Source organism: Diplotaxodon limnothrissa, linkage group LG4 (genome assembly GCF_057381915.1).
Source record: "Diplotaxodon limnothrissa isolate DT_005_m linkage group LG4, D_limnothrissa_male_GT1.1, whole genome shotgun sequence".
Taxonomy (NCBI): domain Eukaryota; kingdom Metazoa; phylum Chordata; class Actinopteri; order Cichliformes; family Cichlidae; genus Diplotaxodon; species Diplotaxodon limnothrissa.
The window spans coordinates 30,007,937-30,023,200 of NC_140599.1; the positions used below are offsets into that span (position 1 = coordinate 30,007,937).

The window sequence follows — 15,264 nt, forward strand, 5'->3', positions numbered from 1 at the left end:
CAGGGCGTTTGGTGCACTGCCAAAACTCCTTGAGCTGAATCACCCCCACACGACTCCCAGGTAGGCCCGCATCATCTCTCTGCAATCTCAACCTCTTGAAGATATCATCTTACCTGTAATCGGTGCATTGGTTAAAGAAGGAAATAGCTGAAGCTAACCGTATGTCACTAATTTCAGTGACACATTTTTGTTTCTCATCTTCCACATGGCCTGAGTTTCTCCTATTTCAAGGCAGTGAATTGTTTCCTACTTTGTACTGGTCAATGTTTTCCATCACAACACAGAGAGATAGTGGTCGAGACAGATTACTGACATGCATTTAGAGTCCTGATAAAATTATGGCTCACTCTGTAAAGGATTATTAAATTAGCTGCAGAGAAGCCCGAGAGGTCTTGTGATGCACATGCAGCAAAATTGTCATACGCTACCGAATCTGAGCTTAGGCGCGGCTGCAGATTTCAGGAAGTAAACTCTACAAATGGAGGTAAAGAAAGACTTATTTAGTGCTTTTCATCTGTTCCTGCGTGATGCAAAGTTCGTATATTTTGCAGCTGCTTTTGATTGAAGTTCTGATCTCATTGCGCACGCAGACACTTACATTTACCGGATATGTTTCAGCTTACTTCGTCAAATATGTCATTTAAAGCATGCCTACATGCAGGGAATTAAGTAACAGCATGACTGTATGAACTGAGGAAAAGAAAGGTTTGTGGTTTTGTTACTCTCTTTGTAGGATGTGGTGTAACTGCCGCTCGGGCAGCTTCTGTACCTTTTTTAAGGACACTGCATGTGCTTTAGATGATAAAAGGCCTACTTTTTTGTTTCCTTTCTGCTGTTTTTTTGTACATTTTCTTGCTTTTTAATATGTATGTGTTAAAAAGAGAAGGAGATAGAGTGCCAGAGTACCAGTCACAGAGGAAGCAGTTGTGAAAGCTTTTGCTTCTTCCTTTTTTAGCTTTCCTCTGTTGAGTCTTTCAACGGTTTCATCAGCTTTGTGTCTGTCAGATTATTTCCGCATGAACTCAAAGAGCACCAACAAACAATATGATTTATGATGACCCATAAAATAAATCTCTCTCAACTCTGCTACAGACTTCTTGCACTTCTTGCACATTAATTTTCTCCTCTTTCCACCCTTTTTGTTTTTCATTCTTTCTCAGTTCACCATGTCCAGAAAGGTTGTGAGGTCCAGCAAGTTCCGTCACGTCTTTGGCCAGGCTGTGAAAGCCGACCAATGCTACGATGACATCCGAATCTCCCAGATGACCTGGGACAGCAATTTCTGCTCCGTTAACCCCAAGTTTGTGGCCATGATTGTAGACGCCAGCGGTGGGGGAGCCTTCATGGTGCTTCCGCTGAGCAAGGTGGGTCACAGGAATCACCAGGAAACAAAAGAACACAAATAAACCCACCGTTCGGCTCTATACTGTTTTATATACTTCTCTTAATACTATGTTTAGGTGTGTTAACTATTACAGATGCAGGTTAGGGATTAAATGTTGTTTTAGCAGCATTCTTGCGCTTTAAAATTTGAATGCTGCCAGTCACCATCACACATTCAGCTAAATAAGGAAGTTTGATGCTGTCTTTGAGTCTGTCTACACGTCACTTGCTCTGCTGTTGAGAAGTTTTCACCATATTAGGAGTTTGTTGTCAGCTCAGTGTAGGAGGACAGGATGTGGCCTCAACCCAGTTATTGTGCAGTCACTTATAGAGGGCGTTAGGTTAGGCCTTGCAGCTCATTTATTGCATTTTATGTGCCCGAAAAAGTGCAAAATTGCAAACCTTGTGGCCGAGTTAATGGCCAGCTGAATTTGTCAGAGGCTGTGAACTCAGTGAAGTGTTCCCTCGGGCTTGGGAAGTTCGTTCTGTGCAGGCACTGAAAATGCTTACAGTGAGGTTAGGTGTTTTTTATGTGATTGTGGTATGAAGACTACTTCAGAAAGATGTGTAATCTTTTTTCGTGGAGTTTTGCTCAGGTTTGTCAGACAAAATCACCGAATAATGTCACTGCTTCTTGCTGCTGCAGTTAACTGTAGAGAGATCACTGCCTCTAGACTAAGTAATTACCATCTCATGTAGCTAATTCTATCATTAGAAATGACAGAGAAAGTGACAAGAATCTAATGTCCTGGCCTTATTTTACCTGACAATTATATTGTCCCACTTTGTGGTATTAAACAATCTTATATTTACCTTGGTGAAGCCTGCAGAAATCACATTATTCATGGTCTTATCTCGCATCTAGCATGGGATTCTCAAAGGACAAAAATAAGTGCAGGGACCAGTGGGCATAAAATTGCAGAGCTGCGCTGTAGTGGAAAAAAACTCATCCTGTTTTGAGCGTGATGCTGGCATGGTTGTGTCATCCTGCTTCAGGGCCCAGTGTTTTTTTTTTAAGGTTTTACCAGAATGAATGCAACTACATGGAGCTAAATGTGACTGACTTATAATGCAAGATATAAAAATAAAAATGATGTGTAATTGTTATTTTTCTCAGACCGCTTCATGACTGGGTTTCCTCTTCTTGGCCCTGATCTCATTTTTAACCCACTTACTAGAAATGAGCACTAATTGAAGGCAAAGCTGTTTAATTGGTGTCAGCTGATAAACTTCTCATCTAGTTTTGTCTTTTTTTTTCTTGCATTAGCTTTTTGTTCTTTACGTTTTGTAGCTGCAGTGTTTTCTGCACTGCATGCATGAGTCATAGTCAATGTCCTCCTATCCTGATGCTTGCCTCTGCAGACAGGACGTATCGACATGTCCTACCCCACTGTATGTGGCCACACGGGTCCGGTCCTGGACATCGAGTTCTGTCCTCATAATGACAACATCATTGCCAGTGGCTCTGAGGATTGCAGTGTCATGGTAAGGCAATAAAGTCTGACATGACATATTCCTAATGCTATTTGTGATTTCAAAAACTAGATGTTTAAAAGTCTTTGTCTGTGAATAGATTTGGGAGATCCCGGAAGGCGGGCTCACCTCACCGCTCACAGATCCCGTTGTCAAGCTGGAAGGTCACTCCAAACGTGTTGGCATCCTGAGCTGGCACCCCACTGCCCATAATGTGCTAATGAGTGCAGGTATTATTCGCTGATTCTAAAAACACAGAAGCGTATCATGTGTAATGAGGAAGCAGACAGGGATGATCGTAACATATTGCAGATGTTTTGCTGAATGAGACTCACACCTCTGCTTAACAGGATGTTCTCAAGCCTCCACCCTCCTTCGCTCTGCGCTCTGAACTCTGATCAGCAGCACCATGACATTTCCGCTCACGGTTTTACACGAACTCTCTGAACCTTCAGTCTGTCAGACGCTGAAGTCACACTTTATTAATCTTTCATCTTAATTACAGACTCAGCGTTCCAGATTAAAAACTAATCACAAAAAATAAGGAAAAAGCACAGGAAGAAGGAGAATATAGATCCTTGTCCTAGAGACAGCTGGGATTGGCAGCGTGTGGTTCTGAATCTTATCCTTAAAAAGAACCCAGTGACTTAATTTTAACAGGTGTTAAGTCTGAAAATAAGTTTAGACTTGGGAATTTCTTTAAAAGTTTCGACTCCTGCTGAATCATTCAGGTGTCTTTAGAAGTGATCTCATGCCATCATTACAAACTTAAGGTCTTATTTTTGCCCAGCAGGGTGCAGCACAAGAGGTGCACAGTGCACATCTTCACCGAGTGGGCGCACATCATTCAGAATATTCTTGAAATATTTTCACAATCTGTAATTTAAGCTGCAATAACATTTCCAGCATATTTCACTTTAAAATTGGGTGGTGGTCTAATAAATTTGCTAAGTAAGCACGTATTATAGGTCCAACTATAGTTTTTGCATTTTCTAATTAGTTTCTATTTGATTTCATTTTGACTTTTTGTTTTTAATTCAGTTTAGTTTCAGTAAATTTCCAGAGCAGATTTTTAATGTTTCAGTTCAAGTTTTGTTGTTTAAAAATGTCTAGTTTTAGTTTACCTTTCATCAGTTTTTGTGATAGTTTGAGTCTTTTAAGTTATTATTGTATGGGCGACATATGTCAAAGGCAAGATTTAGGAAAAGATTTAGGTTTTACAGTGAAAACACAAAACTTTTAATGCAGTTGACTCACCATCTAAAGACATCCAAAGTCTCAATATATATGATTATTATTATTTATTTATTTTTACCAAAATAAAAGGTAATAAAAGAATATTTGCTAGTTTTTTAAGCCTTATTTTAGTAACTTTTCAAAGTTCTCAAAATAGTTTCATTTAGTTTTATTTTTTACATTTTTAATTATTATTTTAGTTAAGTAAGCATTAAAAACATTAAACATTCAAACTGTAACATTGCTTCAGAGGAAATGATTTGTGGTCATAGTGGGCATCTAATCAGAACAGAAAAGTCAATTAATTTTGCTCCAGTGTTTCCACTGTTGCTAATATAGTTCAAATCACTTATTTATTGTTACTCCAGCTTTTTTACCTTCTGGTAACCAAGCTGGTGTATCTATTACATAGCTGGCTAATTAGGTTCCCCTTAGGTACTGTTCCCCTTATCAGTGTTAGATATTTGAAAATATATAACTATTTCTATGCAAAAAGAGTTAACAATAGAAACTTACATTTATTTAGACAATTTTTTGCCTGTTAGCTCTTACAAAAGCAAGTTCTCCTCTTTCACTAACAGATATTAACATTTAAAGAACACCTTAACAACCAACTATAGATGAAACAGTACAGTGAATTACACAGTCACAGTATTTTCCATCCTTTGTTTCTTCCACGTGTCTGTTTGAAAGAAAAGAAAGTTGAATCAATGTGTGTCACTGCTGCAACAATGAGTCAGTTCCTTTAAAGAAAAACTATAAAAAATTATATGAGAGGTAGATAATCAGAAACATTTTTTGCAATCAAAAATTTCACAAATGCACATGCAAATGTTTGGCCACGCGAGGTTTAGACGTGTCTCAGATCTTTATATGGTGCTCTGGTATCATAGTGTAATCCAGAGGCTTTATTTGGTGTAAAACAGCGCGTCCACTTCATTTGTGAACTTCTGTTTTCTGCATGTTCCTCTTCACTGCAAACGTGAAACTTTGAAGCTCTTGACTGTTTAAAAGTGAAAATCTAAATCAGGCTGAATTGCACATGATGCCTGTTTTTTAAAAAAGAAACGAGAAACTCTGTATCAATCACTTAAATTTAATTCATGAGCCTTTAATGAGACTCTAAGCTTTTTTTTTTGTTTTTGATGTCACCATTGTGTCCATGAAGGCTGTGATAACGTGGTGATCCTGTGGAACGTGGCTCGTGGTGACGCGGTGGTGAGGATCGACACCGTGCACACTGACCTCATCTACAGCGCCTGCTGGAACAGGGACGGCTCCTGGATTCTCACCTCCTGCAAGGACAAGACCCTGAGGGTGCTGGACCCGCGCAAGGGCACCGTCCTCTATGTAGGTTTCCTCTGATCGGCCTTCGCTATCTCGCTCTGTCACCACCATCACTTCAGTGTCACAGAGGAAGTCTTTAAAAGTCACGTTTCTGCACAAAGATCTTGAGTAACACTGGCCACACTCAGCAGAGCTACACCAGTTATTTTTATCATTACTGATGAATCTACAGGGAATTCTCTTAAATGCTCATAAAAAAAAACATTTATTTTTTGGTTTTGGCCTTTTGCTGTATGACTAAACCAGGAAACTACCAAATATAGAGTTTTTCAGTTGATTTGTTGATAATGATGATGGAAAAAGAGAAATAAAAAAATTATTTAATATTGCACTTTTATTTTGAAAAGTTTTTCTTTCTCCATATAATTTGCAATTTTCTTCCACTTTGCTACTCTGCGCCACCTCTCGTGTGCAGGAGAAGGAGAAGCCTCACGAGGGCTCCAGGCCTGTCAGGGCGGTGTTTGTGTCCGACGGGAAGATCCTCAGTACCGGCTTCAGTCGCATGAGTGAGAGGCAGGTGGCGCTGTGGGATCCGGTGAGTGTCAACAACTGACAGAGTCAGTCTCAGACAAAGCATCTTGCTTACTGAACTTTATGATTCATAATCCTTAGTCATGTCTTAAATTCCTCTGAGCATGTGGTTTGAGATCTCTGGGACATAAAATGTGTATTCGTTAATGTTTGAAAATTTAAAAAAATAAAATGTAGCAAATGTAGTCTTTGGGGCTTGTATTCCTAAATTCAGAGTGGGGTCCAGTTTAGTCACACTTTCCCACCTGAAATAAAGACAAAACAGTCTCATAAAAGAGTTGTAACCTTTCTCTCAGATAAGACTCTGGGCTTATCCTCAAACAGATTTTGTAAGATGACATGTGCCCCAACTTTAATATTGAGACTCTTTTCTTTTCTTTTACTTAAAAAGCTGAGTTGCAGAGCACAAAACGCCTCCAGCGTCAGCTTTCCTCCTTCAGCACATGATTGTAAGAGCAGCCTGCTGTGCTGAATTGTACTCGTGAATCATTTTGACCTGTTACACAATAAGTAAAAACCCTTTTATAGTGCGAAAATCTTTACAGCTGAACCTTAATGGTGGATTCCAAACTTTAGGTGTTTGCCTTTAGGGAGCATCTCTTCGCATTTACAACACCACTGTTTCACAACAGCCAGATTACAGTATTAAGTGTCTGTGCTGAAATATTAGCCTCAATTAAATCCTCAGCTTACCTGCAGTCTGCTGGGTACATGTGATGCTAGAGTACATGTGATTAATTGCTAAATATTTCTCTATCCTTTAACAGAAAAACTTTGGAGAGGCACTGACCCTGCAGGAGCTGGACACCAGCAGTGGCGTCCTCCTGCCATTCTTTGACCCAGACACTGGCGTCGTCTACCTCTGTGGCAAGGTTAGATTTAGATTATGAAACAACAGCCTTTCTGCATCACTACCACCCACACAGACTCAGTCAGCCCTCTTGTTGATCCTGTCATTTTCACAGGGAGACAGCAGCATCCGTTACTTCGAGGTGACAGATGAAGCTCCTTATGTCCACTACCTGTCCATGTACAGCAGCAAGGAGAGCCAGAAGGGGATGGGGTACATGCCCAAGAGGGGCCTGGAGGTCAACAAATGTGAAATCGCCAGGTAATGGCATATCTCAGTGGTTTTAGCTATGCAAGCAGCAAGGTGACCTCTTTAACACCTTTGTGAAGACTTTATGGGCTCAGCCGCTAGTTTGGGGTCATAGTGAAGAAAACATGAAGATTATGAGATCATTATAGGCCTCACAGGATTATCCAGGCTGTGCTGGATCATTATTCAGTGACCATGTGGTTTCACAGTGAATCCATGCCTCACATCTGCTTTCAAAACACCAAGATGGCGAAAGCTTAAGCACTCATAACACTTTCCAAAGCAAATGGTGACTTCACAGCGTCTGCATCCATCTTTTCTGCTTTCTCATTCTCTTAATGCAGAATGGGATGGCACCCACAACATCAACTTGATACTAAAAGCACTGTTAGATGAGCTCCCAGCTTACTGTTCAGCTCTTTAACATTTTGAGGGCAAAATCTTTCTTCTTCCTCCAAATTGAAGCGTATTATTTCAGCCTAATCTGACACAACAACCTAAAATACGAACAAACTATTTTAATTTCAGATTCTACAAGCTGCACGAGAGGAAGTGTGAGCCTATAGTCATGACCGTGCCACGCAAGGTAAAGTTTTAGCAAATCCTAGGTTTTAGGTTCATGGTTCAAGAAAATCTGTGCGGAATTTGAACTCTCTTTTTTTGTCTCTGCCTGTGCAGTCGGACCTGTTCCAGGAAGATCTGTACCCAGACACCGTCGGGCCCGAGCCCTCGGCCGAAGCTGATGAGTGGTTTGAGGGAAAAGAGGCCCCGCCTAATCTGATATCCCTGAAGGACGGGTTTGTAGCTACGACTAAAGCTAAGGAGTTCAAAGTTCACAAGAGTCTCCTGAAGACCACCACTGCTTCTGCAGGGAATCAGCATGACAGCAGCGGGGTGAGTCTTTTAGATCCACAATGTTTTGCTTCTGTTTTAGCTGCAGATAATAAGTGAATGAGTTTTAGGAGTTAGACTTTCCTTAATTTATTTCATAACTGAGTTATGAGTCTTTAAACTTTGCTTTTGGTGTCTCAGTTGCAAATTTATTTTTGACTTTTTTGGAGAAATCTGTCAATGATTACATTATTGGCTTCAACCAAACCTTGATGGCTAATTAGACCATCAGCTAAACATGAGCAACTCCATGACATCATTGGACTCCACCCAATCACAAGTGTGTCTCTGTCCCTCAGGAGGTTCAGTCTTTGAGGAAGGAGGTGAAGGACTTGAAAGAAGCGCTAGAGGAGCTGACCACGCGTGTGAAAGAGCTGGAGAGCAAGCATTAAGCGGCAAGAAAGCGACAAAGAGCAGAAATCACGCGAGAAGAGTGGAGCAAAAACTACAGCGAGAAAACTTTTGTTAACTTTTGATTACAGTGAGACAAAGGGAGAGATTAAGATGGTAGATGTCATGAAACTATTTTTTAGCGTAAAGCTTGAATTTGTCTATTTGGTTTGTGTGATCAATTTGAGAAAACAAGAACCATAATATATGCTTTTAGTTTGAAATAAAATTGTCTGTATTTTCAAAGTACATTTTGACCCCTTTTTTTCTTTCTTTTGAAGGAAACACACATGAAATGCATACACGCACTTTATTTTGACCCCATTTTAATCATTTATACTCATTACCGTACCAAATGTGAAACAAAATAAAATGAGTACAAACAAACATCTCATGATTATAAAATATACTGCGGACTTTTGAGAACATATCAAGAGAGAAACACGCGCACCAGATGTTTCCTGAGGTTCACTGAGGTGCATTTGGTTAGACTTTTAAAGAAGAGATAATAAAAATATCAAGGAAAAAAAGACAAGCAGAGCATTGATTAACATTCAAACTGTAAAATATGAACCATCTAAAAGGCCTTTGATTATTTAATTGCTCAACAAATTAAATATATTTTATGCTATAATTGAAACCAAAACTTTAAACTTTACAAAAATCTTGCAAATTTAATGTGGACTTTACAGCCGTTACTTTCATAGCTTTACATCACCAGCAGCTCTATGAATGTGAAAGTACAAACTGCAGTGAGAATTTAATATTTACATTTTTTGGGGTTTTTCCCCCAAAAACATTCAACCGGTGTTGTCTACTTTATCACTTCCAGTCCGACTAGATCACCATTCCCTCCTTTCTCTCAAACACCAGTTCCTTTTAAAACACCACTACACGTAGTTTTTGTTTGGGGCTGAGGCGCTGTTGCTGTAATACTTGGCTTTTCCTCCTGTGTTGCCTTGCTTGGGCCTGCTGAAGCAACAGAGCAGACCTCCAGCTATGATGAGCAGCACACCTGCAGCCCAGCCTACAAAGATGCATGCTCCCATCTCCATCCTTGGGGAAGAACTCAACAGGGGGGTGTAGAAGTCCCTCACGGTATTGTGTGCAAACCAGCTGACAGGGATGATTACCAGGATGCCAGCCAGCAGCATGCCCACCCCGGCCACCAGGCTGATCTTGGGCTTGACGTCTTCGTTTTCCACACAGGTGGTAAAGTCGGACCCGCAGAAAAGAACGAGCAAGCTGAGGCAGCAGAGCATGCCGCTGATGATGGTCAGGGCTCTGGCAGCCTGCCGGTCTGCACCCAAATCTAGCAGGGATTCGAAGTTCTTGCACTGCTGCTGGCCAGTACTCTGCACCACACAGGTAGTCCACAGGCCCTCCTGACTTCTCTACTCACACGCAGAGAGGAAGAAATATACACTTATAGACATCATTTCATGACATGAGGCAAACTGAGTGCTACATAATTAAATCTCATACACGTAGAACATTTGTGAAAAATTGAACTGTAAACATTCACTTACTCAAAATCAAGTAAAATAAGCTCAATAAACAGAAACAATCCAATATTGCTTATACAACACTACACACATATGTTTAATTACCTCTGCTGTCACAATGTTGGATCCTGTGAAGGCCGACACTCTCCAGAGCGGGACGGCACAGCATACAACAATCCCAATCAGGCCCACGACCCCGAGGGCCACACATGCCATCTGAACTACAGCAGATCCCATTCTATAAAAGGCAAAATGGTGTAAAGGCACAGGAGCATCACTAAAAGCTTTTCATTGTTACTTTACAGTCTATTTAATGATGTTCTCCTTCTGTCTTTGGCTTTAAAAAGCTCATTTTCTAACATCTGCTGAATGTTTCTCCAATATTTTTGCTGTATCTGTTTTATTAATCTGCTATGATAAATATATATATTTAAAAAATTTTAATTCACCACTTCTGATTTGCAGCACTCGTTCTGTTGGTTAGCTGTGGAGTTGCTTTAAGTCTCCATCGCTGATTCAAAATATTACATGTGGTGCTTTAGCCTTACTGCTGGGTGGGTCCTTCCTTTGTGGTCGTGTAGGTGAGGAATCATGTGGGTAAACAATACTCTGACAGGCCCTCACAGAAAACATGGCTTTGGGGCAATGTTTTTAAAACAAATTCATGTCCTGAGAGGTCCAGGAGCGCTGAATCTCCACCCAGGAGACGCTGAGCTGCCACATCTGGGCGGAGCTCTTCATACTCTGAAAATCTCTGCTTTACCTAATTATTTGAAGGCCATTATATGAGTCATCATCATACAAAAGGTAAAGTTTGAGTCATAAATGCTGGAAGTAAGACAGACCTGTAGTGAACAGATTAACTGAGGAACAAAAAACCCTTGTTTTCATGAAAAGTGTAACATTTAAAGTTACATATTTGAGCACAAATTGGAGGAATTTTTTTAATCCACTTCAAATCAAGGGGGTGTTACAATCATTACCATCAGACAAAGCAAGTATAGGGACACTTTTTCTCGCATTCTTTAAACCTTTTTCCGTTACCCAAAATGTATCGTATTGATGATCATCATTAAAACTAGCATCCAACAACTTAAATTAGGTGAAATAACGAAAAAAGATCTCGAAGTCCAATCAGGTGTGTACAGGATTAACAGGAGGGGACTGCACTGAGCAAAAATACTCCCGTGTTTAAGTGTAACTAACTTTCAGAGCATATTAAACCCTGAAAATAAATCTGATTTGAGTTAATCCTCATTAAGACTGATTTCTGAGTTTTATTGTGACCGCAGGTGGGACTCGTGAAATCTTTAGAAACAGAAAACAAAAAGAAAAGCAGGCCTTTCAAACTATTTCAACCTTTTTTACTCTCACGGACAATAACCATATCCAACTTCTTAATAGCAATGAACTGGTCTGCATTGGTGCATCATATCTTTATTCTCTTCCCCCTCCTGCCCCCCCCCCCCCCCCCCCCCCTCTTTCTTAAATAGATAACTATCATATCTGATATCATATCTCACAGTACAATAATATTGAATGGGTTGCATTGTTGTATTTTGTCATGTTTCTCAGGTCTTTGTCTGAATTTCTACGAACATTATTGCTAAGGATTGTCTTATTGCATTGGAGTCACACTGGGTTAAATATGTACACTTGGGTTTTAAGGGGTATTTATTATTTTCTTCTTTTTTTTGGGGTTGTATGGAAGCCCCAAACGCAATTTCATTGTTCTTGACAATGACAATAAATAAATAAATACTAAATACTAAATACTAATACACAGCTGTTTATTTATTTGCACCTTTTAATTTCCCCTCTTATGTCCATTATGAAAGACTATTTATTTTATTATGATTCTTATAATTTTATTTGAGTAATTATCAAATTAATCCTCAACCAACCCTTTCATCCTCAAGCCTTTTCAGATTTCGGTCTCCTTTCAGAGCTCAGGCAGTCTTTTTGAATAAAAAGTGGATAAATAGATCCCTACCTTTTTTTAAAATGGAAAAAAATTAGGTGAGATTTCAGTGGAGATTCTTCTTTTGTTTTCCTGTCTGCGTGTTGTCTCGAAGATGCTGTTTCCTGTTGTACAAGTCTTGTACAGACAACATGGGACATATATGGAGAAATGCGAAGGTGTGGGCGGGGCTGAGCACAAACATGGGAACATAGATGATGGAAGGACCACAAGACCTGGCTGGACATGCCCTGTAGCATGCTCTGTACTCACTGAACGCTGCTGTGGAGACAAGGAGCGCTTACCTAATTTGCATCAGGGGAAAAAGAGCCACTAGGAAAAAGATTATTATGTCTCAGCACCAGAAGTCATAAAGCACATACAGAGGTTTGTGGGATTGTAGTCATAACAGTGATGCTGATGCTAATTAAAATATTTTTGGTTGTTGCTATTACAAATTGCCTAGAATAGAAAAGTGAGTCATCTGAATGACTCCTCTTTTTTTCCCTCTGCATTCCCAGTCTACACAATTACCACCCACCTTTCTTTACCTGCATCCCCCCTCCTCTCACTTACGCACCTACCTCTGTTGAAACTCTGATGACGAGTGTACGGAGATCAGTTTTGGAAACCGAGATGGAATGGGTTTATTTACGTAAGACCATGAGCTGGGTTTCATGGATCATGAGGACATGAAGAAATAAAAAGGAATGTGGCCTCTATTGTTGTTTGTTTTTGCCTACACAGCTGAATTTTACTGTATTTTCACAGAAACTGAACATCAGCTGTGAACTTTATATCAATGAGAATCGAGAACAAACCAAACAGAACAAGAAAAAACTGTTATTTGTTCTTTTTTAATTAGTAAATGCCTTGAATACCAACATGGGGCTTGTCCTGGCCCAGTTTCATCACAGTGCTCCAGTTGTGGAAAAGGATCTTCTGCTCCCATGTTCGCTGTTGTCCACTGTTGTGTTTCCCCTCTTATCTCCAGTTCAGAGCTGTCTGTGTGATGGAGCTATTCTGAAGAAGGTTTTCACTTGATTTCTGTTGTTTTTCTGTTCTTTTCATTTTTGTGCCATAATTTTGACATATTTAGGGAGCCCACGCAAGATTTACCTTAAAAATATAAATATTTTCCAAATCACAGGCCCCTGACGTGCATCAATATTATGCGCTTTTTAAATTTGTGTGATTTTTCCTGCATTTTTCAGACCTTCTAACTTGTTTACTTGAGGAGATATCCAGGTGAAATCTTCAGGGCTCAAAAACACATTGTGGAAACCTAAGCCCACTCTGAGTGTCCTAATCTAAAATCAAAATCAGCATTTCTTTCCTATAACTAACTCTGAGCGTGGGATTTATCATAGCTTCGATAGCAAAACTGCATTAATTAATGTGCATGACTCAGACGAACAGAGACAGTGAATACTTGATATGTTTTTGTATAATTCAATGGAGGAAAAAAGTGTTTGGGGCTAACTTTCAGAGGCCATGTCACCATGTGGGATAGGTGGCAAAACAAGGTCTTCTTCTATCTACATTTTGATGCCAGGCTCATCTTCTAGTCATCATTCCTGCTGTGTGAAAATTATGTGTTAAAGTTGCATTTATTTGACATTTGTGCATAAAATGGAGAATCTTTGTCAAAATCTCTGCAATTTGAACATACAGAAGGAACTGGATCACAGAGGGTCTCTGGATCAATGGATGATCTGAATATGCGCTAGAAGATGAAGATAAGCAATCACATGATTCCTTTTGAAGTTTAGCATAAGCAAGTAAAACAAAATGCCAAATGTATATTAATATTTCTGCTTAAAAGCAGTGTTTGAAAAAATCCTTCTGAATAAAAATTTGATTTTAGTTTTATATTGTGACTCTTGGAGTCGGTGTAAACCTAGTTTGATTGGAGTTTAAGTGTGTTTTACTCCACTGAAACTTTCATGTGGTTATCTCTGTGCTAATGAAATCATGAAGGCTCAAAATGATGGAAAAATGTGGCAAATTTCAGCCCATATGTACTTCAAGAACCTGTAAATCTTAAAATGATTTATGATTGTGATAATAGTCAAATTTAGCATGCCTTCCCTAATGAAGTGGAGATACCATCTAATTATTCTGAGAAGGTTTTTAGATTGATTTATTTGAATCAGTGTAAAGGAGACAAAGTAGGAGACTAACAACATAAATATCCGCTGTATTTTTATTTGAAAGTCATATTTACAGTTGTTCTCCTCTTGCTCTCTCAAAGTGTGTGTCTTTGTGTCTTTGGCGTTGATTTTCCTCATTAAATAAGCCTCAAAGCCTCTGGACTTCTTTTATGCCTTAATGCTCTAAGCTGTAAGACAGACAGAACAAGGACTGATGGAGAGCAATAAAATGAGATCCTCACATTTTGAATCAGACCACCAGACTGAGAAGATAACACCTCCCACCTGCCAAATGCTGATAAATTCTGCAAGCAGCCCAATCCAACAGCCACATCATCAGGTAATCACATCGTTTAAAGGTGATGCATTTTGGAAAAAACAACCTACTGACACACAACTATTAATGACAGGATGATGCACCATCAAGCTGGTTGCCACCTGACCAGAGGAAACTAGCTTGATGTCGTTAGCCTTAAAAGGAAGTCTTGTTTGGTTAGGATAAAATTTTAAAATGATCATCTACAAGTTAACAAAATCAGGAGAAAGATATGAAACCTCTTTTAATGTCACAGATGCAAAGACACAGTGAACAAGGAATAATACTTCTAATTTTATGTGCACTACACATTAAGAGATACATTCCAAAAACATTCACATAGGCCAAGTGAAAGACACTCGTTGCTACTTATTTCTTGTTATTTTAGCGATTAATTCAATTACGTTTTATTTTATATAACTCAGAATCATAAACACAATATTTTAGCTTTACACATTCAGTGGGTCTACTGTAATTTGATTGTGCAACCACAATTCCCTGCTCACAGCGGAAAATGCACAAAACCACATGTAAAAATGTAAGTAGAGAGAAGTATGTTAAGTATATAGATCGAACCACTTGTGTAGATCTAGAAATACTTCTAATTGTTTCTCATTGTCGCTTTTGTGTGGCAAAGGGACCCTTTGGTGGCCCAGTTCTTGCTTTAAAGGGTCTCTATCCAAACTATGTCAGCAGAATGTCCCTCAGATTGACTGAGGGATCAATACTGTAGGGGTCAAAGAATTCTGGGTTTTTCTTTGTTAAAAATAGATTTTTACCAAAGTCCTTCTAAAGTCAAGCCAGTTGGCAGTCACCTTTAAACACATTCAGAGACTTTGAGTTCTATTTTGAGGTATTATCAAAATTAAATTTAATGTCACTAGTCATCTAGGCATAAAAATTAAAAAATGTAGAATCATGCTTTTCACATGAAACTGTACTCTTACTTTTTATTTAGTTTTGGACTTTTGTTTTTGTAT

The 15,264-nt window shown here is 39.2% G+C and overlaps 2 protein-coding genes across 3 annotated transcripts; one reads left to right on the plus strand and one right to left on the minus strand.

Moving 5' to 3' along the window:
- Nucleotides 1-8,464, plus strand: coro1a (coronin, actin binding protein, 1A). The gene is made up of 11 exons (XM_085352832.1): nt 1-60; nt 1,161-1,364; nt 2,746-2,868; nt 2,957-3,086; nt 5,261-5,442; nt 5,855-5,974; nt 6,738-6,842; nt 6,936-7,081; nt 7,598-7,655; nt 7,748-7,963; nt 8,260-8,464. Exons 2-11 carry the CDS (start codon nt 1,167-1,169, stop codon nt 8,350-8,352), a joined length of 1,371 nt encoding a protein of 456 aa, XP_085208958.1. The 5' UTR covers nt 1-60; nt 1,161-1,166; the 3' UTR covers nt 8,353-8,464.
- Nucleotides 8,465-9,240: 776 nt separating this feature from the next.
- cldni (claudin i) lies at nt 9,241-11,976 on the minus strand. Of its 2 annotated transcripts, XM_085352834.1 has the most exons (3): nt 11,849-11,976; nt 9,961-10,093; nt 9,241-9,744 (listed from the first exon to the last, which is right to left on the minus strand). In XM_085352834.1, exons 1-3 carry the CDS (start codon nt 11,974-11,976, stop codon nt 9,241-9,243), a joined length of 765 nt encoding a protein of 254 aa, XP_085208960.1. The 2 variants fall into 2 exon arrangements, with proteins under 2 accessions (XP_085208960.1, XP_085208961.1); XM_085352835.1 differs by lacking the exon at nt 11,849-11,976 and having other exon boundaries at nt 9,241-9,739; nt 9,947-10,092.
- Between the last annotated feature and the right edge of the window lie 3,288 nt (nt 11,977-15,264).

Bases quoted from the DNA above. Each gene is read 5' to 3' on its own strand.
- coro1a (XM_085352832.1), top strand. From the start codon at position 1,167: ATGTCCAGAAAGGTTGTGAGGTCCAGCAAGTTCCGTCACGTCTTTGGC. The intron at 1,365-2,745 runs GTGGGTCACAGG...TTGCCTCTGCAG, and splicing joins TGGTGCTTCCGCTGAGCAAG to ACAGGACGTATCGACATGTC. The intron at 5,443-5,854 runs GTAGGTTTCCTC...TCTCGTGTGCAG, and splicing joins GCAAGGGCACCGTCCTCTAT to GAGAAGGAGAAGCCTCACGA.
- cldni (XM_085352834.1), bottom strand. From the start codon at position 11,976: ATGTCCCATGTTGTCTGTACAAGACTTGTACAACAGGAAACAGCATCT. The intron at 10,094-11,848 runs GTAGGGATCTAT...TGCCTTTTATAG, and splicing joins TTTTTCCATTTTAAAAAAAG to AATGGGATCTGCTGTAGTTC. The intron at 9,745-9,960 runs GTAATTAAACAT...GCGTGTGAGTAG, and splicing joins CCAACATTGTGACAGCAGAG to AGAAGTCAGGAGGGCCTGTG.